General features: G+C 43.0%; 1 protein-coding gene across 1 annotated transcript in view; it reads right to left on the bottom strand.

The window, feature by feature from the left end:
• Positions 1-22,802: 22,802 nt before the first annotated feature.
• The window catches only part of SMIM24 (small integral membrane protein 24), an 86,304-nt gene continuing 81,595 nt past the window's right edge, over positions 22,803-27,511 (bottom strand). The window contains exon 4 of the mRNA XM_073543920.1: positions 22,803-23,121. Coding sequence (XP_073400021.1) covers positions 22,980-23,121 — 142 coding nt within the window. The 3' untranslated portion in view covers positions 22,803-22,979. The remainder of the gene's footprint in view (positions 23,122-27,511) is intronic.

The following is a 27,511-nucleotide window of genomic DNA, read 5'->3' as shown; positions in this document are numbered from 1 at the left end:
TTCGAAAAATCATGTGATGCTTCTCTAATTTGTGTAATTAACAGCACATGTAACTTACCTGTGGCACCTAACAGGTGTTGGCATTAACTAAATCACACTTGCAGCCAGTTGACATGGATTAAAGTTGACTCAACCTCTGTCCTGTGTCCTTGTGTGTACCACATTGAGCATGAAGAAAAGAAAGAAGACCAAAGAACTGTCTGAGGACTTGAGAAACCAACTTGTGGGGAAGCATGAGCAATCTCAAGGCTACAAGTCCATCTCCAAAGACCTGAATGTTCCTGTGTTTGCCGTGCGCAGTGTCATCAAGAAGTTTAAAGCCCATGGCACTGTGGCTAACCTCCCTAGATGTGGATGAAAAGAAAAATTGACAAGAGATTTCAACGCAAGATTGTGCGGATGTTGGATAAAGATCCTCGACTAACATCCAAACAAGTTCAAGCTGCCCTGCAGTCCAAGGGTACAACAGTGTCAACCCGTACTATCCGTCGGCGCCTGAGTGAAAAGGGACTGTATGGTAGGAGACCCAGGAAGACCTCACTTCTTACCCCGAGACAAAAAATCCAGGCTGGAGTTTGCCAAAACTTACCTGAAAAAGCCTAAAACGTTTTGGAAGAATGTTCTCTGGTCAGATGAGACAAAAGTAGAGCTTTTTGGGCAAAGGCATCAACATAGAGTTTACAGGAGAAAAAACTAGGCATTCAAAGAAAAAAACACGGTCCCTACAGTCAAACATGGCGGAGGTTCCCTGATGTTTTGGGGTTGCTTTGCTGCCTCTGGCACTGGACTGCTTGACCGTGTGCATGGCATTATGAAGTTTGAAGACTACCAACAAATTTTGCAGCATAATGTAGGGCCCAGTGTGAGAAAGCTGGGTCTCCCTCACTGGTCATGGATCTTCCAGCAGGACAATGACCCAAAACACACTTCAAAAAGCACTAGAAAATGGTTTGAGAGAAAGCACTGGAGACTTCTAAGGTGGCCAGCAATGAGTCCAGACCTGAATCCCATAGAACACCTGTGGAGAGATCTAAAAATGGCAGTGTGGAGAAGGCACCCTTCAAATATCAGGGACCTGGAGCAGTTTCCCAAAGAATGGTCTAAAATTCCTGCAGAGCATTGTAAGAAACTCATTGATGGTTACCGGAAGCGGTTGGTCGCAGTTATTTTGGCTAAAGGTTGTGCAACCAAGTATTAGGCTGAGGGTGCCAATACTTTTGTCTGGCCCATTTTTGGAGTTTTGTGTGAAATGATCAATGTTTTGCTTCATTCTCTTTTGTGTTTTTTCATTTAAGACAAATTAAATGAAGATAATAATACCAAAGAATTTGTGATTGCAATCATTTTCAGGAAGAAACTATTATCTGACAAAATTGCAGGGGTGTCAATACTTTTGGCCACAACTGTACATACATATATATATATACACTCACATATACATCCACCCTTGGCAGCCAATGGCCAAAAACCATGTGGAGACTGACCATTATGGTGGGCATGCAGCTAGCCACACTGTCTGGTGACAACCTTAGACTTCTGTACATTTCCTGCAGTACATGGATACTTCTCAGAATGCAATTGAGCACAGTGTCCTCCGCAGACCTTTGGCCACCAGCGCATGTTGTGAGGTTATAGCTGTGGAGTTTTCAGTATTGTAAAAGTGTTTGTAGAACATAATACTTGGAATCAATGCAAGTAAAACTAAGTATTCATTGTTTCTTTTGAAAGGTTATTTCTCAAAGGCAAACCCCTTCCATATACTCTAACGGCATAAGGGTGCTACAGCGGGATTCTCTGCTACTCACACTATGGCAAACCCTCCTGTGCATGTATTGCATGGATATTGGATTTCAATCAACACTGTGAAGCAGCTGCTGCAGGTGAAATGAATAGGCAGATATTGCTTCCCTATGTAAACAACAGGAGATTACTGGTGGTTAGATAATTTTCTTTGATTTTTCAAGGGAATCTGTCACCAGGGTTTTGCTCTGTAATCTGAGAGCAGAATGTAAGGGCAGAGACCCTTATTCCAGCTCTGTATCATTTACTGGGATGTGTGTTGTTCTTTCAATAAATTCACTGTTGTCTCAGCAGGAGATTATCACTAGTGGACTAGTTTCATTCCATGTAGTCCTCCTGTTCTGTGTAACCCCCACCACTGTTTGCCTGCTTTGTGTGTACATTGTACATACGCATAAAGCTGCCAATCAGTGATGTGGGTGGGGTTACACAGAGATCAATATTCAGAGAACTGCCAGAACAGCAGCAGAGAAAACGGATTGTACAAAAAACTGCAGCACCCGGTATAGTAAGAGACACATCTCTGGAATCAGGGTTCTGTCCTTACATCTTGCAGCGCCCAAATAACAGCGAAAACTTGCTGACAGATTCCCTTTAAAGGGTCATATTGTACATCTTTACGAAGCTGCTATGATTACTAAAAGATTCCTTTAAATACTCAAATAAAATGGCATAGTAGAGAAGTGCAATAAACAATGCAGCTTGGGAAGTAGCCATAATGTTTGTTTTCAAGCTCTATTCCCTGGTGATCATGTGGCAAGAACCACTTCATGAAAAAGGATCTGATTAATACATTATATGGCAATCTTTTCACTTGTTATGATACCTGTCACCCACCCCATCTTTCGCAGGTTTATATATTTTCTATCTTTGCTGTATCTCTTGCGTCTTCCAAAGCCTCCTTAATATATGCAACTTTTTCTATTTGTCCTACATTTTGTGAGAGTAAAGGGGAGAGGACATCTTTAACTTGCCAAGGATTGTATTTAAAGGGAAATGAGCTAAACTTAAGAAAATGGTTCTAGTCGTTATATATTCAGTTAAACCAAATTTAAGGTGTCCTCCTCCCCAGAACTGTTGTAGGACTCATTAACTCCAATGCAGTCAAAAGGGACTGTATTACGTGGCAATCTCCTTTAGCTGCTTAGGGGTTAAATTAAGTGGTGATTTATATTTTGTTACAATTGAATAACTGGGTTTTTATCTGTATAGTTTTCATGCATAGAAATTCTCCTTTTCTTCCGCTACTTTGTTTTTGGGTTGTGGGTCTGAGGGTGGGAGGAAATGTGCATTTCCCGACTTTTTTTTTTAAGAATGGACAAATAGTTTCTTTTGTAAGCGAAGAGCAAAACTAAGGATAAATATATAAAAGGAAAAAAAAATAATCTGAGATTTTCTCTTTTATTTTGGAAACAATGGAGAAAGATTTGTGTTATGTGTGTGCACTTGTGCTGCCTGAAGAGCTGAAAGGTGTCATTTGTGGATGTGCATGAGAATGTTTCGCCTAAAGGTTCATTGCTTCAGCATTGGCTCTATAAATTGATTACATGATAACAAGAAATTGTAAAGAATTAATACTTTATGCAGTTTTACAAAGGATAACACCTTTTAAAGACAGAATGGTTGCTAAAAACGATGCCTTTTTATAGTCATCACACATAAGTACAAAGTTGCGGAAAATGGGTAGCTTATGTTAAATAATGGGAGTTTTCACCAAATTTTCATGTTGAACTGGACACACAATGTATTAGTGGCTGCAGAGCAGAAGAAAAAGTTTTACTGTTTTATTTTATTTTTGGCTCTCTGTTGTGGAGATATTAGCAATGAAAGTGGGTGTCATCAGAAGGAATAATCTGTAGAGAAGTTAAGGAAAAGAAAAACTTCACCTTGTCGCTGCGCCATTCATTAACACTGCGATCCATGGTGCTGACTAGCAGTATAAGAGTGAGCAAGAAAAAGTGGAAAAAGCAACGGTACTTGAATAATAAAACTTCCATTTATTTTATCTTTTAAAAACAGGGATATCCATGTTTAAAAGATACAAAACAATTTGAACATGTGTCTGGATAGCTGCCCTTACTTATAAGTAAAGTAATATAAAAAGCCATATACAGAGAAAAAACTGACCAACCACATGATAACACGTCATTACCTTAAACCAGCTAAAATACATGCATACAACACTACTGGGTGTTGTCAGAGTTTTCACCGGGGGCGTACATTTATTCTCCCTGTATGATGTTAAGAGTAGAGCAGAGAGTGTCATTATGTCTCATACAGAGCTTGTTTCCCATTGTTTGCAGATGCCTGCTTATGATAGGAAGAGATGGCAGCACCATGAGAGGCGAGCCACTAGAAGAGTTTGTAATCAGATTGATATAGACAAGAATTGAAATCTGTTAGTTAATCACACGCGGGTATGCCTTGCTTGAGCACATGGCACTGCAGTGAGAAGAACAATGTTTGTTAGGCTGGAGTCACACACAACGTATGAAAATACGGTCTGTTTTAAACGGACGAGAATTGCAGAAATGTTCCCTGAACAGTGATCTGTATGTCATCCATGTGCAATGCAAGGATGCGATTTTCTCACATCTAAGCTTTCGTGTGACATCCGTATGGCATCCGTACGGCGAGATTTTCTCGCTGGCTTGCAAAATGGACATATAATGGGTCCATAGCCTCAAATATTCGTGAAAACATATAGAGTCTATATATATATATATCAGTGAGACAAATATATATATATAGTATATATCTATTTCATAGAGGGGTAGATAGCAAATAGCCAATACTTCAATTGTCGGCTTCTGTAAAATCATTACAGAACCCGACAGGATGTGAAACATGTAAAATACAGTAAACCATTGCAAATCCGTTATATTTTTATGTCACTCACTAATAATGTTAGTAGTGTGTGTGTATAAAATTTTGGAGCTGTAGGTGTTAAATTAAAGGATTAATTCACGGAAAAAACTGGCGTGGGCTCATGCACAATTCTCTCTGCCAGAGAGGGCAAGCCAGTGACTGAGGGCAGAAATTAATAGCCTAGAGAGCGACTTGTTTTTGCCCCCCCCCGGCTAAAAAAATCTGCCCCCAGCCACCCCAGAAAAGGCGCATCTGTAAGATGCTCCAATTCCGACACTTACCTGCTCTCTTCCCATTGCCCTGTAGCGGGTGGCATATGACGCAATAAGGGTTTAATGTCACCTTGCTATTGTAAGGTGATATTAAGCCTGGTAAATAATGGAGAGGTGTCAATAAGACACCTATCCATTATTAATCCACTAGTCTGAAAGGGTTCAAAAAACACACAGATTAAGAAAAAAGACTTTTAATGAAATAAACACATTTTTTCCATCTTTATTTAACTCCCAATCCAAGCGAAGCCATCGTTCTCCTGTAAAGAATCCAAAATAAAAAAAGCAAAAATATCCCATTCCTGTCTGCCGTACAGTCAAGTCCTACGCTGCAATCCATCTCAAGGGGTTAAATAGTTTACAACCGGGATCGGTGCTAATGCGACCGGCCCGGCTGTAAACCAGGGAGGAATGACTGAAGCTGCCTGCGCAGCCTCCCCGCCTGACCGGACATGAACTGATTAGTGTGGGAAAGCTTCTGAACATTACATCAGCGGTAGTCACTGAGGCTGCGCCATGGTTAACTGACAACATGGGAAAGTGTTTAGAAACTTTCCCACGCTAATCAGTTAATCACCGGTCAGGCGGGGAGGCTGCAGGCAGCTTTTCCTTCATTCCTCCGTGGTCTACAGCCGGGGCGGTAGCATTAGCACCACTCCCGGCTGTAAACTATTTAACCCCTTGAGATGGATTACAGTGTGGGACTTGACTACGGCGGACAGGTATGGGATATTGTTGCTTTTTTATTTTGGATTTTTTACAGGAGAAAGATGGCTTCGATTGGATTGGGAGTTAAATAAAGATGGAAAAAATGTGTTTATTTGTTTCATTAAAAGTCTTTTTTCTTAATGTGTGTTTTTTAACCCCTTTCAGACTAGTGGATTAATAATGGAGAGGTGTCTTATTGACACCTCTCCATTATTAACCAGGCTTAATGTCACCTTACAATAGCAAGGTGACATTAACCCCTTATTACCCCATATGCCACCCACTACAGGGCAATGGGAAGAGAGTAGGTAAGTGCCGGATTTGGCGCATATTACAGATAAGCCTTTTCTGGGGTGGCTGGGGGCAGATTTTTTTTGCCGGAGGGGCCCAAAAACAATGGTCCCTCTCTAGGCTATTATATTTCTGTCCTCAGTCACTGGCTTGCCCTCTCTGGCGGAGAATTTTGCGCGTGAGCCCACGCCAGTTTTTTCCGTGAATTAATCCTTTAACACCTACAGCTCCAAAATTTTACACACATACACTACTAACATTATTAGTGACGGACATATATAAATCTAACGGATATGCAATGGTTTACTGTTTGTAAATCATGTCTCATATCCTGTCGGGTTCAGTAACTATTTTACAGATGCTGACAATTAATTTTTCACCTATTCTATCTATATCTCTGAAATATAAATATATATATACTGTATGTGTGTCAATGACATATATATATATATACCTTTAGTATGTTTATACATGTATTCTATTATTCTATCTATCCTATTTTAACATGTCAGTTTGATTTTACAGTATAGGGCACTGAATTTTTGGCTTTTCTAAAGGACACCGGTGCATATTTCTCGCAAGTCACACGCACGGTCCGTGTGTAATCCGTTTTTTTCTCGCACCCATAGACTTGCATCGGCGAGTCTCGGGCGTAATACGGTGCAAATCACAGCATGCTGCGATTTCAACCGCATGTATAATACGGGTGAGAATAAAAAACGGATGATGGGAGCTGCCCCATAGGTTAACATTGGTCCGAGTGCTATGCGATTTTTTCTCGCATAGCACTCTGCTGTATTTCTCTCTAGTGTGACTCCGGCCTTAATGTAATTGTAAGAGTGTGTTCTTCTTTGCTCAGCGCCTGCTTCTGATTGGTCAGCATCAGGAAAAAGAAATACGAAACCCCCAGTGAAATCTCTCTGGCAATGCCCACCGGAACTTAAAAAAAAACTGTTTAAGTACCAAATATTTTCATTGCTAATATCTGCAACAGAGAGACAATTTTTTTAAGTGTTTTATTCTGCTCTGCATCACCCATTACATAGTATGTCCAGTTCAACGTGAACAATTTGGTGAAAGGTCCTCTTTAAAATAGCTGTGATTATCCTAAAATATAAAAAGTAACAGTACTTATATACTCTTTTGCCAAGCAATAGAGCACTAATCCACATTCAATGGTCACAGTCTTTGTTTACATGCCAATAGCCCATAACCACAGCAGCCAGTCAGTGGTTGAAGTGATCACATTCCAAACTACTGACATCATGACTCTCATCTGTGAAAATTGATACCAGTAATAAAGCATGTGACCGCTGCTGATTGGCTGCAGCAGTCACAAACCATTGCCACTGAATCTGTTAAGTACTGTTACTTTAATTATTTTAGGACAATGGCAGGTGTTTTTTAATTTAATTATGTTTAATATCCCCAGTAATATAATGTACTGTATATAAATTATGTAAAACATTACAGAGAGAAATCTAAGAAAAAAAACTAAATGTAAGATGAAATTAATTTTTCTGGATGTAAAGTAATGTACTGTTCCTGGCCCTTTTTGTCCCCTGATGCAGTATTGTTTGTTATAAACGTAACACTCCGCAATATATTAAAGGTAGCCCGGTTCATCTGTGAATCTTTGCCGCTGCTTTCCGAGTCTGTCGTTGGCTATGGCACTGACATCATGTCGATGGCATGGCAGCCGATCAGTGAACTTAGTAGCTCTAGGCAAGACGTTGCCTCTATATTGGGAAATTCACTGAGATCACTGACTCGCTGCTGCGCTGCCGAGGGGACATCAATGTTGCAGCCAATGCCAGACCCTGGGCACAGCGGGGAATTACTGAGAGAGGAACGGTGAGTATACCTTGTTTTTTTATTTTTTTAAACTATGTTTTTATTGAATACAAAGATTCTTTCCTTACATACATACAACATTGCAAATATTACCTGGGGAGTGTAAGTCAAAACATCTATTCCAGAAATTGCATTGGTTCGCAAGAGAATAAGTCAAGATAAAAACCGGGGAAGGGGAGGGAAAGAGGGAGAAAAAAAGGATGTCAAAGACAAGTACACTTTTTGCCTATTGGACACCTAACATGGGTGCCCAACTTTAAGCTCAGGACCCACCGACACCAAAGTAGACCCCCACCACCTAGAAGTGACACAATGCAGCGGTTCCCCCAGAGATCTCACTATATTGGTGTCTCTCACAAAAGTAGCTTCTCTTGGTACCAAACTGTTGGCTGAAAACAGGTTTTAATGTCATCTTGGATGCGTTGTGGAAGCAGAGAGATGAAGTTTTCCCATTTCAAAAAAGGACTGCACCCTTCCCTCCTTATTCAAGGAGGCATCAACCCAGTCCATCTGGAGCAGAAACGACAGTTTTTCTAAAAAGACCTTGAAAGGAGGGGCATGGTCGTGGATCCATGTCTGCAGAATGGCTTGAATACCTGCTCCCGCCACCAAATTTAGTAGTTTACAGACTCCTGGAGAGCAGGTGTATTTACCTGGTTTTAAATATCCAAAAATGGCCCACAGTGGTTTGTCAGGAGCAAAGTTTATCTGATGTGTAATGATGAATCGTTGTACTCTTTCCCAAAATGGTCTGATGACTGGGCATGCCTGTAAGTAATGGAAGAAGCTGGCCTCTGGGGAGCGGCATTTGAAGCAATTGGAGGTTGTGTACCGCCCCATTCTATGACCCTTCTGTGGAGTTAGATATCTATTTCAGATTTTCAGTCTCATTTCTAGGAAACGAGCTGAGGGGAGGAATTTATAGGCTTGATCTAAAGCTTTCAGGATGGTGGTGCAGGACAGGCTGGAGTCCTGAGTCTACCATTTTGTTAGTGGAAATTGGAAGCGCTCAAAATCCAGGGCTACATGGATGAAGGTGTAGTTGCTGGCTATTTGGCCAGACGAAGAATTAGATTTGGTGAACCATCTAAGCAGGCATGGTCTCCACTCATGTTCCGGAAGATGTGCTAGTAGTTTTATTGTGTAGCTTTTCCCTTGTAGGTATTGGAAGGGAGGGAATATGGCTGTGGGGGTATTTACAATGCAACTCCTGTTGTGAACACGTTTGACCTGGCTTCTGAGTTTGGGCTCCCTCTGGTGGTTACTGCTGGTAGAGGAGCTGGTTTAGCTGACAGAAGTCAATCACCTGAGCAGGATGATTGGAGGTCAGGTGTTACAGACTGGGGAGATTTAAGTGTACAACCTTCCCTCAGCTCTTGCCGGTAATTTGCTTCCTGAGCATATTTTGAAGTCTGCTTGTCTCCTGCTCCATCCTGCATCTTTCAGATAAGTTGTCTTCTTGAATCTTTTTTTGAATTGGATCCATTTTTGCTTATCTCTGATTTTTGCTTAGCTGGTGTGAGTTCAGCCTGGTTCCCTGATGGGACCTGCGCTGGACTCTGTTCCATATGTCACGGCGTACTGTATGTTAGTCTTTTTAGTAACCAGTTCACACCAGAGTTCTGATTTAGTGGGGGAGAGGTCGTGTGGCCTCAGTATTTTTGCATATCAGACGTGTTGGATTTTTCTTAGGGTTTTTTGCGTGATTGCAGACAGTATCCTTTCCTGTCCTGTTCTATCTAGACAGTTTGGGCCCCATCATTTGCTTACTCTATTCTCTGCCTGTGTTTTGTGCTTCATCTTGTCTCACCGGCCATATATGTTCGGGGGCTATCTATTCCTTTGGGGTTCTACTCCGGGGCAGTTTAGCTTTCCCATTTCTCTCTTTAGGCTTAGTTAATTCTGTGGCTGTGCCGAGGCGTCTAGGGCATCGTAGGTACGTCCCACTGCTATTTCTAGTTGTGTTGTCAGTTTAGGGGTCTGCAATCCGCTAAGCTACCAACCTCTCTGGTTGCCTAGTCTATTCCTCCGTTATCCTCCTCGGTTACCTAATCATAACAAACTCCTCTATTGAGTATATCTGTCATTCCTCAAGGTGGACCAGGTGTTATGCCCTGAGAGTGCCATTGATAGAAGATGGGGTGAGAATGTCCATTTTGAAAGTGAGGGTTACCCAAGAGTGAAAGAAGGAGAGAAACCAAGGGGGAGAGCCGGAACTGTCGGCGTATCTTTTGCCATGCCTTCCCTGTAGACATCAGAAGTGGGTTAACTCGTATTTCAGCTGGCAGTTCAGTATGAGGGTGGTGAAAGAGGGCAGGGAGAGCCATCCACGGGGTGAGACAACCTTCCAAGTCATGTTGAGTGTAGTAAGATGTCCCTCCTAGCCAGTCCACCACCACCCAGAATAGGGATGCTAGATTATAGTGTCTAATATCAGGGAAGTTTATCCCCCCATTTCCTCTCAACTGCTGGAGTAATTTAAAGGCTATACAGGGCTTTTTTCCCTTTCAGATAAATGAGCGGTACAGATAATTGATCCTTTTCTCTTCTTTAGGAGCTAAATAAATTGGGAGAGTATGGAAGAGGTATAGAAGGCGTGGAAATTCTGTCATTTTAATTAAATTGGCTCTGCCTAGGTATGACAACCTAAAATCTTTCCATTTAGCTAAGGTGGATTCTAATTTTTTGAGATATGTATTAATATTGGTTTTATATAATTTGGCTGAGTGTCTTGTCACCTGTATTCCCAAGTACTTTAATGAGCCAGTAGTAAACCAACATGGGAATATCAATGTCCATAAAGGTCTGGAAGGGTCACGCAGCATCAGCACCACTGTTTTGTCCCAGTTAAAATTATAGCCCAATAAGCCTCTCACATCCTCCAGCTCTCGTATAAGGTTGTGCAGGACATGTTTGGGGTTAGTTACTATCAGCAGAATATCATCTGCAAATGTCGCAACATTTAATTCTCTAGAATCCATCGCAAGCCCCCTAAAAATAGAGGTCTGCAATAGGTGACGTAGTAAAAGGTCTATCGAGAGGTTAAATAGGAGAGGTGACAAAGGGCATCCCTGTTTGACCCCTTGAAAGAGATCTATTGTGGGTGCACTGTATCCGTTAACCTTCACATGAGTGTTTGCATTTGTATGAAAGCCTCCCCTGCCCAGGACTTCATATAGGAAAGGCCATGCCACTTCACCAAAGGCCTTTTCGGCATCCAGACTCATCAGCATTGTAGGTGGTTTTGATGCATCTTGGGAAATGACTGTTGCTGCGACCGCCATGCGTATATTTGCCACACTACTCCAACCCTGGGTAAACCTTGTCTGAGCTTCATATGGAAGGCCAGGCAGTAACATCTACAGATGGTTTGCTAGGATCTTTGCAAGTTTATAATCGTGGTTGAGGAGTGAGATTGGGCGGTAAGATTGTGGCAGCAAAGGGTCTCTATTAGATTTAGGGATAACTATTGTGTTTGAGTCTGTAAATTGGTTGATGGAAGCCCCCTGAAGAAAAGCTTCATTAAAAAGATTAGTTGGAATGGGCACTAAGTCAGGGGAGAGAATCTTATTATATTCGGCGCAGAAGCCATCAGGGACTGATGTCTTAGCGATAGATTCGACTGCTATAGCTTGTCTCACTTCATCCTCTGTTACCTTTGAGTCTAACATCATTTGTTGTTCAGAGGTCAGAGATGGCAGGTTGATAAAGTTCAAATTGTGGGGAGATTGGCAGGGGAGGCTCTGTATAGGTCCTCGTAGTAGTCACTAAAAATTTATGTAATCTCTGCACGGTCAGTCATCTACAAGCCTGTTAGGGGGGTTCTGTAGTTTAATAACTGGTTTGTAGGGTTGTTTGTTTTTAATTAGGGTTGCTAGCAACTTTCCCATTTTGTTTCCCCAGCGGTAAAATTTATTTTGGGTTAATTCGATTTGCCAGTGTGATTGGGAATGTATAAAAGAGTCGAGGAGATGTTTTGCCATAGAATAAGCTTGTTGTGCATCAGGGGATGGGAACAGGGCCATTGTTGTCTGAGCCTGAAGGAGGGAAGAATGCAAAGCATCAAATTTCTTTCTATGTGTCTTCCTTCTACATGAAAGATAACCAATTATATGACCTCTCATGACAGCCTTAGAAGTGGCCCAGAGTAGATGAGTATTGCCAGTATGGATGACATTGTCGTATAGGAAATCATTCCAGTGTACTTTTAGAAAAGTTTTGAAATCATCTGATTCTGTCGGGTAGGATGGATATCTCCAATGCCGTGTCTGGGGGCTTGGGTCTGTTAAAGTCAGGGATAATGAAATGGGTGCATGATCTGAGATCAATATTGGATGGATGCTGGAATCAGGATGTTGGGGAAATAGTTGTGTGGAGATGAGAAAGTAGTCAATACGGTAGAAGGACTGGTGCATAAAGGAGTGACGTGTATTCTCCAGCTCCAGAATACATCATTCTCCACGGGTCACATAGTGAGAGCTGTTCCATAAAGTGTAGGAGAGAGGCGGTTGCCACTGAGGTCTGTGGCGAGGGTGAGGAACGGTCTAAGGCAGGACACTGCACTAAATTAAAATCTCCTCCTACTATTAGATGGCTAGGCCCAAGTCCTAAAAGAAACTCGAGAATTGATATGTAGAAGTATTGTTGGTCATGATTGGGAGCATAGAGATTAACCAAAAAATATGTTTAACCGGCTATTTCCACCCTCAGAATCAGATATCTACCATGGCTGTCGCTGATAGAATCTTGGATGGAGCATGGCAGGCCCTTTTTAGTAAGAATGGCTACTCCACGTGATGATGAAGTATGTGAGGCAGCATAAAAATCGTCTATCCAAGGAGTTGATAATTTACCAGACCTGTCAGCTCTCCAATGTGTCTCCTGAAGAAAGATCACATCTAGTGAGAATCATTTTATATGTATTAAAACTTTTTTACTCATGAGGGGGTTGTTAAGGCCCACCACGTTCCATGACAAAAAACGCAAGTGTGTTGAGGTGTAGGTGGTGTTGGAGTCTAGTGTCTGAGGCATACCCATCCTGGGTCCCAGAGCAAGGTCTGCGCAGTGTACAGCAACAAGGTGTGTTCATCCCTTTCGGTCCCAGAAGCCGCAGGCATAAACAAGTATTAAAGGTGTCATCTAGGGTGGGTCCCATTATGTATTAGTACCTGATCTGAGAGAGGGGAAAGCACAAGAAAGTAAAGGCAACAGAGAACAACAAGAGAAATAACATAGTTAACTTTACAGATTGGTGGTGGAAGCTCGCCGTGAGTATGCCGGAAGAGCCGTTCAATCACCAAGAAGAACATTCCATAACGGAACAACAGTCCTAAAATGAAAGATAACATGCATAACCAGTTTAGTGGATCATCCCACTGCGACATCTCCAGCACAACGGATTCTTCTGCTCGCCGCCTCTGAATCATCTTAAATAGTTACACGGTCTCCATCTTGGACTTTCAGTTTAGCTGGATAGAGGAGTTGAAACCTAATGTTTTCTTTGATCAGTAGTCGACAGATAGGTACAAATGCCTTGCATTTCTGAGCCACAGTCGCGGACAAGTCCTGGAAGATTAGGATCTTAGAACCGTTGATAGTCAGTTCTCGCTGTCGAAGATATGCCCTTAAGACTATTTCTTTCATGGCCAAGTTAAGGTATTTTGCTATAACTGGGCGCGGTCTGGTATTTCTGCCATTTTGGGTAGGCCTTGGGGGGCCTATTCTGTGTGCTAGTTCTATCATTAAGTCATTAACAAGGTACAACTGAAGGGCAGCAGGGAGATCTTTGGTGAGGTATTGCATAAGACATTCACTACCCACTGATTCTGGAACGCCCACAAAACGCAGATTGCTAAGGCGGTCTCTGTTTTCCAAGTCTTCTATCTTGTCGCGCATTTCTCTCTCTGAGATCTGACTTTGTTGGAGAGAGATCCGCAGCTTTGCAAGCTCCGTTTCATTGGATTGAACTCTATTTTCCAGTTCCATAATTTTTTGAGACTTGGGGTAATTTGAGCCATAGCTATATTGATGGAGGCATGAAGAATGTCGAGCCTTTTATCAAAAAGGGGCATTAGTATCTTGCAAAACTCTTGGGCCACTAAAGTTGCATGTACAGAGTCTTGTATAGAGGATTTAGAGCAGCTCGACAAGGGAGAGAGTTGCGGTGGAGGTAGATTGTCGTCCATCTGTGACACAGGCTGTGACAAAGAGGTTTGGCGACGTGAGCTTTTAGTGCATTGCTTAGGTGGTTTCAAGGTGGGTTTGCTTTTGTGCATTGTAGGTAGCGGTTGTGTGCTGAACAGTGAAGGTACCTGTGAACGGGTGGATCTCTCTGCTTGGTTTTTTATTAGATATCTGTCCATTGCAACTCCACGCAAATAGGTGGAGGTAGCCGGTCAACAGGCAGCAGAGGAAGTTATCAGTTATCAATTATTATTATGCATTTTTATAACGCCATTTATTCAATGGTGCTTTACATGTGAAAAGGTGAAATATAGACAAGTATAATAAACATGTGTAAGACAAGGGACACAGAAGTACATAAGGAGAGGGGACCCTGCCGGCGAGGGCTCACAGTCTCCAGGGATGGGTGAGGATACAGTAGGAGAGGGTAGAGCAGGTCGTGCGGTGGTTCAGTAGACCGAGGATCATTGCAGGCTGTAGGCTTGTCGTAACAGGTGGGTCTTCAGGTTCTTCTTGAAGGTTTCCGTTGATGGTGAGAGTCTGATGTGTTGCGGCAGAGAGTTCCAGAGTATGGGGGAAGCACGGGAGAAGTCTTGTATGCGGTTGTGGGAAGGAGAGATAAGGGGGGAGTAGAGAAGGAGATCTTGAGATGATCAAAGATTGCGTGCGGGTAGGTACCTAGAGACCATGTACCTAGAGACCATATCACAGATGTATGGAGGAGACAGGTTGTGGATGGCTTTGTATGTCATGGTTAGTGTTTTGAATTGGAGCCTCTGGGCAATAGGAAGCCATTGAAGGGCCTGTCATAGTGGGGAGGCTGGGGAATAGCAGGGAGACAGGTGGATTAGTCTGGCAGCAGAGTGTAGGATGGACTGGAGCGGAGCCAGAGTGCTAGAGGGGAGGCCAGAGAGTAGGAGGTTGCAGTAGTCGAGGCGGGAGATGATAAGAGCATGCACTAGTGTTTTTGTGGTTGAGGAATGAGCGGATCCGGGAAATATTTTTGAGTTTGAGGCGGCAGGAGGAGGCGAGGGCTTGGATATGCGGTTTGAAAGAGAGCGTAGAGTCGGGGATCACCCCAAGGCACCGAGCGTGCGGGACTGGAGAAAGAAAGCAGCCATTGACATTGATGGATAGGTCTGGTGGAGGAGTAGAGTGAGATGGGGGGAAAGATGATGAATTCTGTTTTGTCCATGTTCAGTTTGAGAAAGCGAGCAGACAGGGGGCGATCTGAGGAGGTGGTGTGTGAGAGGGAGATACTAAATGTTCGGTCTGTTAGGTATGTTGAGATCCAGGATAGGGCCAAGTCTGTGATGCCAAGACATGAGAGAGTCTGTAGCAGGAGGGAATGGTCTACAGTGTCGAAGGCAGAGGACAGGTCCAGGAGAAGGAGGACAGAGTAGTGTCGCTTTCTCTTGGCGGTTAGTAAGTCGTTAGTGACTTTAGTTTGGGCAGTTTCAGTTGAGTGATGCGGTCGGAAGCCAGACTAATTGGTCAAAGAGGGAACAGGAGGAGAGGTGGGAGGACAGTTCAAGATATACATGCTGTTCCAGTAGTTTTGAGGTGCAAGGGAGAAGAGATATCGGGCGATAGTTAGCTTTTTGAGGATGGGTGTGATTGAGGCATATTTGAAGGATGAGGGAAAGACACCATATGTACGTGAAAGGTTGAAGAGGTGTGTTAGAGATGGGATGAAGACTGTGGCCAAGTTAGGGATGAGGTGAGACGGGAGTGGGTCGAGGTCACAAGTGGTGAGGTGTGATCTTGACAGAAGGGTGGAGAGCTGATCTTCTGTCATGGTGGAGAAGCTGGCTTTTGCAGAACAGGGCTGAGCAGCTAAGAGGGGCATTCGGGGCTGCGGGCCAAAGTTTTGTCTGATTGTGTCGATCTTCTGCTTAAAGAAGGAGGCAAAGTCTTCAGCAGAAATGAGAGGAGGGGGAGGAGGTGCTGTGGAACGAAGTAGAGAATTGAAAGTGTTGAAGAGTTGTTTAGGGTTGTGAGACAGGGAGGATATGAGAGATGTGAAGTAAGTTTGTTTTCCGGCAGAGAGCATGGACTTAAAGCTGGCAAGGGACTCCTTGTATGCGCTGAAGTGCTCATTAGAATGGGTTCTCTTCCATCTCCGCTCAGCGGCCCTGGAAACCCATCCAGTTCTTTGGTCAGGCTGGTCAGCCAGGGCTGCCTGTTGATTGTACGAGTTTTGCTCTGCGTGAGGGGGGCAGCCGAATCAAGTGTTGCTGTTATTGTGGTGTTATAAAAATTTGCAGCAGCATCTGTGTCATGAAGGGAAGCTATGTCTGTAAGAGGGAGAAGGGACTCAGAGAGTGATTGTAAATTGAGGTGTTTGAGATTCCTGCGAGGGTGAGCGAGTTTATGGAGCGGGAGTTGCGCAGTAGGAGAGGAGAGGGAAGAGAATGTCAGTAGGTTGTGGTCAGACAGGGGGAGGGGTGATCAGATTAGCAGATTACAGGCCGCAGTGGGTTGGAGAGTAGGAAGACTCGTAGTTCAATTGCAATATCATAATCTTGGGTGGCGGGATCTGAGCGGATAAGTGGTGTATGTTTGCCACATATATCCCCGGATAGCAAGCTAGAGGAGAGCTGTGCAGTCAGCAGGTAGTGCTTTAGGCTTGGACTATGATGATCCTTTTATGGCCAGTAAAGATGGCCGTCAGGAAAGCTGCCCCAGCACTTCAGCACAGGCCCACAGGCTCTTCTTTTTCAATGTGTGATCCACGCACAGTCCTTCCAGAAAAAAGGCTACCGTTCACTCAAATGCTTTGCTGGTAGTGGCAACACCCAGCAGACTGGGCTGTATAGGCAGGAGTTGGTTTAAAAGGCTGTTATGCTGGATGTCCTGCTCCCGGAAGCCCACTAGAAATCATTTATTTAGGAGAAATATACATCAAAAATAGGTGCTTATGCAATGCAAAAGACAGTCAGTAGATGGCAGCAGAGTTCACCCCTTCTCCTCTCCCCCCCTTTGGTAAATTATATAGCATCTGAGGGAGTTTCAAGCCCTTATGACAATATAGGAAATATAAGAGTTCAGAAATATTATATAAGAGAATCCAAGAGTCTAAGAGTGGTCAGAGATATTGTCTAAGTGGGTTACCACCACCTCCAAACTGGCGTCAGCAAGAAGGACTTCAGGCAGGAAGATGGCGTCCTTCTTTTCTCTACTGAATCTGCCTGTTCGGTCCCTCAGGTTTGCAGGGACGGCAAAGGTACTTTCCTAGAGATTCCCCCAGAGAACATAGAGGGGTTTGGTTTGACTCCAATGGCCAGATTGCAGAAGAAAGGTCCTCTTTTCTCCTGAATTATTCCAGATTGTTCAGGAGCTCATGTTAAACACGTCCTCTCCTCAGAGCAGCTAGGCCATGTCCCATACCTTATTTTATTATACAAAAATGTGCCGGAGATAAAGATTCCTTGAAAGGTGGCAAAATCTTGTCATGTCATGTTATGTGGGATATGGTCTGTGATGCAGGGCTAGTTACAGTTAGGTCCATATATATTTGGACAGAGACAACATTTTTCTAATTTACTTTGTAGAAGCAGCAATAAATGGCAATCAATAGATTGTATTACTGACATGGTTCCAATTATAAATTGAAGTAAGAAAATTCCACTGGTGGTAGAGACGCTAGGTCTCGTTTATCAAAACTGTCTGTCCTGTCTATAGCAGCCAATCCTAATGCAGGTATCATTTTTCGTCAATAGTATTAGAAATGAAAGCCAGCTGGTGATTAGTTACTTTGGGCAACATTTTTTCTGGTTTAGATTTTATTATACATAAGATTTTTTTTGGAAATACAGTACCTTTGTACCTGAACATTTTGCCAAATGTTTTGAATTAGCACTCAGATTCTTTTTAGTGACAAAAAAATCTTAAAAAGTATTTCTGCTATAAAAATAGTAAACAGTTTACATTTTGCTTTCTATAATATAATTGTCAGATTGAGGATTATGAATTAAACAGGGTGGCACATGTTCAGAAGCTGAAACTCCTAAACCCTTCATTCAATTTTAATGTGGATACCCTTAAATGAAAGCTGAAAGTCTGAACTTCAACTGTATCTGAATTGTTTTGTTTAAAATTCATTGTGGTAATGTCTAGAACCAAAATTAGAAAAATGTCTCTGTCCAAATATATATGGACCTAACTGTATCAGTAACTGGGGATGTGTACAGGATGGGAGAAGAGAAACCACAGAAGCAGGGCAGGCCTTGCCTCTTGAAACATAGTCTAGAGGTTCAGAGGGAACGCAGGCAGGATAGTTCAGGATCTAAACAATAATAGATTACAAGGATGGCTGAAACTAAAAAATATAAAAGTGCCTAAAAAACCTCCTTAAAGATCATAGATTGTCAGGTTTGAAAGGTTTTGGGTTTTTTTCATGCACCGTGGAAACCTCTCCACCATTCAGTCAGGTCCCCCGCTGCAATCCATCACAATGGGTTAACTAGTTTACAACCAGGACCCTTGCTAATGCTACTGGCCTGGCTGTAAACCACTGCAGAATGAATTAAATCATGTCTGTGCAGCCTCCCCGCCTGACCGGAGATGAATTGATTAGTGTGGGAAAGTTTCTGAGCTTTTTTCCATGCTCATAAGTACACCTCAGGTCAGCCGGGGACTCCGCGCAGCCTCAGTGATGTCAGCGGTAGTCAGTGAGGCTGTGCAGACTCCCCGCCTGACCTGAGGTGAACTCAGGAGCATGGGAAAATGTTCAGAAACTTTCCCACGCTAATCAGTTCATCTCCGGTCAGGCAGGGAGGCTGCGCAGGCAGCTTCTCTGTCATTCCTCCATGGTTTACAGCCGGGCTGATCGCATTAGTGACCGCTCTCGGTTGTAAACTATTTAACTCCTTCAGATGGATTGCGGCGTGGGACTTGACTGTACGGCAGACAGGTATGGATATTGCTGCTTTTTTCTTTATGATTTTTTTCAGAACGATGGCTTCAAATGGATTGGGAGTGTAATAAAGATGGAAAAACTGTGGTTATTTCTTTCATTAAAAGTCTTTTTTCTTAACCCCTTAGTGACGGGGCCAATTTGCAGCTTAATAACCAGGCCAATTTTTACAATTCTGACCACTGTCACTTTATGAGGTTATAACTCCGGAACGCTTTAACGGATCCTGCTGATTCTGAGATTGTTTTTTCATGACATATTGTACTTCATGTTAGTGGTAAAATTTCTTCAATATGACTTGCGTTCATTTATGTAAAAAGCGTAAATATGGCGAAAATTTTTAAAATTTTGAAATTTTCAAGCTTTTCATTTATATGCCCTTAAATAAGAGAGATATGTCACACAAAATACTTAATAAATAACATTTCACACATGTCTACTTTACATCAGCACAATTTTTGAAACAAATTTTTTTTGTTAGGAACTTATAAGGGTTAAAGTTGACCAGCGATTTCTCATTTTTACAAAAAAATTTGCAAAACCATTTTTTTTAGAGACCACATCACATTTGAAGTCACTTTGAGGGGTCAATATGACAGAAAATACCCAAAAGCAACACCATTCTAAAAACTGCACCTCAAGGTGCTCAAAACCACATTCAAGAAGTTTATTACCCCTTTACGTGCTTCACAGGAACTGAAGCAACGTTGAACGAGAAAATTAACATTTAACTTTTTTTTATAAACATTTTACTCTCTTCTCTGATGTGGGATCACATCAGAGGAGAGAGAAATTAAATGCAAAATCGTGGCTTTTTTTTTTGTGGTCGCCGTTATACAGTTAATAACGGTGACCGCAAAAGCGGGGTCGGTAACAACCAACCCAAATCATGTTCTCAGAGGTCTCGGCTACCCCCGGCAGTTGAGACCCCAGAGAAAATCCAACTCTGGTGGACGCAAAACAGTTTCTCCACAGTGCTGTTAATTAACAGCGCTGTGGTTTAAGTACCCTTAACGAACGCTGTTAAAAGGCTTATCGACGGTCGTTAAGGGGTTAAAAAGAATATTTAAGGCTGCGTTTCCACGATTAGGAAGTAGTAGCGCTTTGGACACAGCGTTTATTCACTGCGTCCAAAGCGCTTCCTTCTATTGAACAAAGGTAATTCCGCATGTGTTCCCTGAACAGTGCGGATTTACTGCATTCAATACATTCTATCGATTAAATTTCCGTTGTGGAGACATGCTGCAGTCTTGAAAGATGTGCCACATGTCCATCTCCGCGGGGGGGGATCCACAGGCTCACATGCACACAGAGTGGACATGGGATTCCTAGAATAGCAAGGAGAGAACTTTGACTATCCGAAAGTCAGACAAAGAATTTCAATGAAAAATTACAATAAAGATCAATCCCAGTTCAGACTGAGATAAAGCAAAGAAAAAAAGACAAGTTTCTCAGAAACAAGTCGGATTATAGGCCTGGACAGATTTTTCAGTGGGGAAATACATGTAATAATAAAGTACGAAATAATTATAAAAATTGCCAGTTTGATTATTGGACCCTGGACTCGGACTATAGTGCGTCAGAGGAAATAAGACAAACCAATAAAAGATTTCAAAAAAAGTTACCATAAAATAAAAATTCTGTGAGGAACATCCCCTTAGAAAAGGGACCAGACAAGGACAAAATGGAAGCATATATATTGGAGATGATAAACGAAGATCAACCGACTGTTGTTAACCTTACGGACTATGTATTGACTACTGACATGATTTGTTTGTTAATAAAAAGTTTGAATTATTGTCCAACTAATGAATTTAATTTTGCAGAATTTAAGGTCGATTTGTTTAGAGCTATCAGAAAATTTCACTTATATAAATCTTTTAGCCACCTCCATTTGCTAGTGAATCGTGTGCTAGTGTTAACAAAAATTCCCAATTCTCCTTGATGCACGAAGATTGCCAGTTACTGCTGAGTCTGAATGAAGAACTATCTGAAAACACTCAGATAGTAAAGACAGATTTAGAACTCTTCTGAGGCGGTTTAAAATCCTCCTATATGCCAGTCACACAAGCAGGAAATGCTAGTGTTGTGTTTTTGTGAGAGAATAGCCCTACTAAGCCTGTTAAGATTTAATAATGAAATTGTCATCCATCAGGCGAATAACATCGAGAACGTCGTCCTGTACTACTGCATGGAAACTTTAAGACAAATGTTGGCTAAAAACACCTACAGTTCACTAAGGCTGGGTTCACATTGCATTAAGGGTGTGCGTTTAACGCATCCGTTACATAGCGGCATTAACGCTATGTAACACATGCATTAACGCACCCATAGACTGCAATACACGAGCGCATCGCTAGCGCATGTCATAATCGGCATGCGTTAGCTATGTGCCCTCATTCTGTGAAGGACCCTCTGACTCGGTCTGCAGCCAGCGGGATCGCATAACGCGATCCAAAAAAGGCAGTTGCACTAGCGCAGTCCGTTTAGCGCATACGTTGAACGGACTGCACTAACACATTCTGAACCTGGCCTAAGTTATGATGCCACATTTAAGTTTAAAAAAATCGCTTGAATCCCTTTTAATCTCTCATGTATCTATATACATTATTTCTAAAAACAGCTGAAAATTTACTCCCCTATTGTCCAAAAAAATCCGATTTGTACTTTATCCCAAAAGTTCATAAGTTTATGTAAGTATGTAAGCTTACCCAGGGCCACCCAGTAGTCGCAGGAATCGGTTCTCTGACAGAGCCATTATCTCAATACATTGACTGGCTATTAAAGACATACTGTCTTTATAAAAGACACTGAGGAATTTTTAAGATTAGACCCTTGCATGAAAACAGCAATTCTCTCCTATGCTGCACCTTCAGACCTCCCCCTCCCCCTGCTACCTCTGCCACAGAGATGGTTTTAAGGAAGATTTTAAATAAAGTAAAACTTTTTATGGATATTGGTGAGTGCCGCTAACTTTCTTCTTCACTGGACATACAATAATGCTTTTTTTTCCCCATGTGGGACTGGCTAGCTGAGCACCACCATACACTTCAGGCTTTGGATGTCAGACTGAGTTCACACAGGAGATCACATCAAAATTTCCCTTTGTAATTACATGATAGTGCAGAGTCAATTCCCTTCGTGCATCTAGACTTTTTCCAACAAACTGTAGAGCAGTGAGCGACAAGCACAGTGAGAGATTTCACCACGATATTGCAGCTATGGAGAAAAAATATTCAGGAAAATGGAACTCATCAATGCTTCCAGATTACTGTTGGACAATCGTAAAAAATGATCCAATGCAGGAGTACAAGAGACAAGCAAAAAAGAGTTGTCTCTAGTTGAGGACCAAATTTTGTTTTGCAATTTCTGTAACTGTTTAGACGAGTTTTAGCTATTTGAATTGTTGCCAAGTTTCCTCTAAATAAATATCAGAAAATGGGCATAATAAAAAAATTCTGCATCTGTATATTTTCAAAAATAAAAATGTTTCAAAGTACTGAAACTTTTATGCATTTTATTATATGTATTAGTAAAAGGAAAACTCTTTGATTTCATAGAAAAAGAGCCAACTAAAAATATTCATTGTCGGATTCTAATTCAGGAGGTCAAAATCATTAAGAAATGGCTTATTTCATAACTGAACATGCCAACTTTTGAAAATATGTAGAACAGTGTAACAATTAAGGCATGACGATATTTGTGTCTAGTCCCTATGAGAACACATAAAAACTGAGTTGATAAAAACAGTACTTTTATGTACGGCCATATTCATATAGCTTTCACCTCTTTTCTTGGCATACAATTGTATTTGTGGGTAGCATCAAATTGTCACAGCTATTGTACTCTTACTTTACTTTCAAGCAAGAAAATTTGTAGGCCAACTAAACATAAGACAGAGCCACTGCCACTGGAAGATCTGACATTTATTGAGTAATATTTAAGGTATAAATTTTGCATTTGTATGATCCATGCACAAACCTGTTGTACTGTAATTTCAGGGACATTGTAAAATTGTATGTATTTATGTTAAAGCTTTTTAATACAATGTTTCAATGCAATGTTAAAGATCCAATACTCTAATATCACATTGCTGTCACCTTTGACTCTTTGCTTTCTTCTTCTTCCACCCATTTGCCCTTGGCCTTATTGTTTTTCCCGTGTTCTTTTAGATTGCCTTCCAGTTCTTCATCAAGTGCATCATTTTCATACACATTCATGTTAACTCTGTAAATCGTAAATAACAAACGTTACTTATGATGTACATGCTATCTGACATACAGTGCCTTAAAAAAGTATTTGTACCCATGAACTTTTTCACGTTTTCATGTTACTTAAAGGGAACCTGTCACCAGAAATAACACTGTTAACCTGCTGATAACAGCTGTCCAGCGCCTGTACGCAGCCAATTGCAGTGGGGAGAAAATGATCTTTATTCTCCCCGTCAGCATTCGGTATTCAGTCACAGGGGTGGAGCGGTGCCGGGTCAGTCACCACGCTGAGAATACAGAGTGGCCACTGTAACCGCACCCCTGACCCTGACTGACACTGGCTCTGGGAACGGCTGTCAGTCAGGGTCAGGGGAGAGGTTACTCTGTATAATCAGAGCAGTGACTGAACTGGCGCCGCCCCGCCCCCATGACTGAATACTGAATGCTGGCAGGGAGAATAAGCATGTGTCCATGTTCCGGAATTGCTGCGCTTTGGATGCAGTGGATACCCCCTCCGCTCAAAGCTCCGCCCCCTGTTGTACGCGCGATGATTCCGCATGTTTTCATTGAACCATGAGGAATCACCGCATCCTATACATAGAACAGTGCTATCTATCTTGCAGAGACCATGCATCTCCGCAAGATAAATAGACATGCTGCGGTCTATAAAGACGCGCCGCATGTGCGTATAGGCAGGGATGCCGGATGTGTCCCTGCATGTATAGTGGAGATGGGATTTCATAAAATCCCTTCCACTATGCTGTAACATCTGGATGCTGCAGATTGGACGCTGCGGCTGTATGCAGCGTCCAATCCACAGCAAATCCTGACCGTGGAAACATACCCTAAAGATCATTTTCTATTTGTTGCATTCGGCTGTGTGCAGGCACTGAACAGCATCATAACACTTTTAACCTGCAGATTAACCACATATTAGCACGTTATCAGCTTTATTCCTGGTGACAGGTTTCATTTAAATACAGTAAATTTTATTGCAATTTTTTGTGATATACCAACACAAAGTGACAAGTTTGAAGTGTAAAGGAAACGATACATGGTTTTCTAATTATTTTCAAAATATAAATCTGAACATTGTGATGTGCATTTATATTCAGACCCCTTGAGTCAATGTTTTGTAGGAGCATATTTCACTGCAATTACTGCTGCAAGAATTTTGGGGTATGTTGTAACATTCAGGGACATCCTAGAGGGTCATCTCCATATCCCCAGACACTATAGTAAAAGGGGTCTCATAGCTGGTTCTGTGCAGTATGGGCCACACACCTCTTAATGTGTAGTCTCTTGGTACCTCTTCACACTTGTTGCAATCCCATTAGGCGAACACATGACCCATCCTGGCCAGTCTTCGCTATGATCCTAAGGTCTGGCTACACTTTAACTCTTATCTAGTATAGATAATGCCAGGTGTACGCCCCACTTTACACACTTCAGAACTTGTTACCCAAATATGGTCTCCTCTCTATTTTTTATACATACCACCAGTAGCTTGGCTACTGGGGGGGGGGGGGGAAGAGGTGGCCGTTGCCCCAGGCCCCGTCATATGAAGGAGCCCACTGGGAGACATGGCCACTTTTCTCATTTGGCTGTATCTGAAGTGTCAGGGAGAGAGCAGCACAATGCTGGCTCGCCTGTCTGACAGACCTCTGCACAGTGGCAGGTTGCAGAGCCTGTCTGTGAGTGTACCTTGCTGCTGTGTCACCTAAGGTACTCCTTCCTGGCCGGCAGCAGCTGCAGTTTTTGCTGTACAGACTCTGGCTCAGGCACGCTGGGTCCTAGTGCCCTCTGTGCATTAAACTGGACACTTCCTGGTCCTGCCTCAGTCACTGCCTGCAAACCTCATTGGTAAGTGGGGATGGAATTTATTAAATTTATTCAGCTTAGGCATATCATGGCCACTGTGGGGTGAATGTGAGAAGATGGGGGTATTGTGAGGCAGGGGGGAAAGGGCACTGGGGTGAATGTGAGAGGATGGGGGTATTGTGGGGGTTGAAGTGAGGGAGGGGCAACAGGGCACTGGGGGGTGAATGTGAGAGGATGGAATATTGTGAGGCAGGGGGGACAGGGCTCTGGTGGGTGAATGTGATAGGATGGGGTTATTGTGAGGCAGGGGGGATAGGGCACTGGTGGGTGAATGTGAGAGGATGGGGTTATTGTGGGGGCTGAAGTGAGCAAGGAGCAACAGGGCACTGGTGGGTGAATGTGAGAGGATGGGGGTGTTGTGCAGGAGGGGGGACAGGGCACAGGGGGTGAATGTGAGAGGATGGGGGTATTGTGGGGGAGAGTGGATGGCACGGGAGGTGAATGTAAGGGGATGGGGGTATTGTAAGGCAGGGGAGACAGGGTACGGGGGTGAATGTGAGAGGATGGGGTATTGTGGGGGAGGGGGGACAGAGCACTTGGGGTGAATATGAGAGGATGGGGGTATTGTGGGGGAGGGGTGGCAGGACTGGGGGTGCATGTGAGAGTAAGGGCTGTTGGGGAGTGGGAGGGGGAGATAGGGGGCTTTCTATACTTGAGCTTGGTCTTTTATAAGTATTAGTATAATAAGCATAACAATACAGGTAAACAGCATTAATACTTTAATAATAGATTAATATTTAAGTATTAGTATAACAAGGATAAGTATTAGCATAAGGGCGCAGACAGATGGCTGTATAACTCGTGCAAGGATCGCATTGCAATCCTCGGACTGGTCAGTACCGCACCTGACATGAGCGTGACAGCGTGATGTATTACTATACAGCTGTCACACTCAGGTGTGGAAAGCTGACGGTCAGTCCGAGGATTGCGATGTGATCCTCGCACGAGAAATATGTCCGTCTGTCTGCCACCTAACAAGTATAACGATACAGTAACCACAAGCTGCATTCTATTTTATAATAAGCAATTTATTATTATTATAAAGTTATTAAAGGATCGGGATAATTGTCTGCAGTCACTCTGAGACTACAGACTGCAAAATCATGATGAGGTGCGCCTGCCGTCATGAGACCCTAAGACCACTGGTGCGATCAGGTGGTCATGTGACCATGTTTGCTATGTGCATGTGTCGACTAGATAAGTTTTACTTCACTCAACAGAAGTCAATTGGAAGAAGCCAAAAGATTCATCACATGACCCCCTGCTCACATCAGCGTTGCTGGGGCCATTACTACTGTACACAGGGGGCCTCAGTTAAATATTAAGTGGACACTTAAGCATTATTATTTATAGGGCAACTACTGGGTGGCAGACGATGCAGAGGCGGCTGTCAGTCAGTGATGGGGTGAGGTTACAGCCACCACTCTCTATACACAGAGAGGTGACTGAAACTGTGCCAGTGCAATCCCTATGACTGGAAGAGCAAGGCTGCCGGGAGGAATAAAGTTAATTTCCTCCCTGAAGAGGGGCTCTCAGTGCAGGCGCCGCACGGTGTGAGAAAGCTATTAACTATTATACTGTGTATTGGAGGAGCAGTGGGGACATCATTATATGTATCCTTAAAAAGCCAACCCTCGACCTAACCGCTATGCCCAGCTATCGCCCAAAATCACTGCTCCCATTTGCTTCCAAACTCCAGGAGCAGCACGTCCACGTTGAACTTTCCTCGTATCTCTCATCTAACCTGCTCTTTGGCAATCTACAATCTGGTTTCTGTCCCCACCACTCCACTGAGACATCCCTGACCACAATTACTAACGACCTACTTACAGCCAAAGTGAATGGACAATACTCTATACTCCTCCTTCTAGACCTGTCCTCTGGCTTTGACACAGTTGACCACTGCCTCCTACTGCAAATCCTCTCTTCATTTGGCATCAAAGACCTTGCCCTATCCTGGATCTCCTTATACCTCTCCAACCGCACATTCAGCATCTCCCACTCCCACACTACCTCCTCATCCCACCCTCTCTCTGTTGGAGTCCCCCAAGGCTCTGTTCTAGGACCCCTACTCTTCTCAATTTATACACTTGGCCTGGGACAACTCATAAAGTTCCATGGATTCCAGTACCACCTTTAAGCTGATGATACTCAGATTTACCTCTCTGGCCCAGACGTCACCTCTCTGCTCTCCAGTATCCCGGAGTGTCTATCAGCCATATCCTCCTTCTCCTCCCGCTTCCTCAAACTGAATGTGGACAAATCTGAACTGATCATCTTTCCCCCATCTCATAGATCTTCCTTGCCTGACCTATCTATAACAGTTGACGACATCACGCTTTCCCCCGTACCGGAGGTCCGCTGCCTCAGAGTAACTCTTGACTCTGCCCTGTCCTTCAAACCACACATCCAAGCTCTCTCCACCTCCTGCCGCCTCCAGCTCAAAAAGATTTCCAGAATCCGTCCCTTCCTCAACCCTCACTCTACTAAAATGCTTGTGCATGCCCTCATCATCTCCCGTCTCG

Source organism: Dendrobates tinctorius, unplaced genomic scaffold (genome assembly GCF_039654945.1).
Source record: "Dendrobates tinctorius isolate UK_male_01 unplaced genomic scaffold, ASM3965494v1 ptg000011l, whole genome shotgun sequence".
Classification (NCBI taxonomy): Eukaryota; Metazoa; Chordata; class Amphibia; order Anura; family Dendrobatidae; genus Dendrobates; species Dendrobates tinctorius.
Note: the sequence above shows the minus strand (reverse complement) of the source record. Positions and strands in the feature narration are given on the sequence as shown.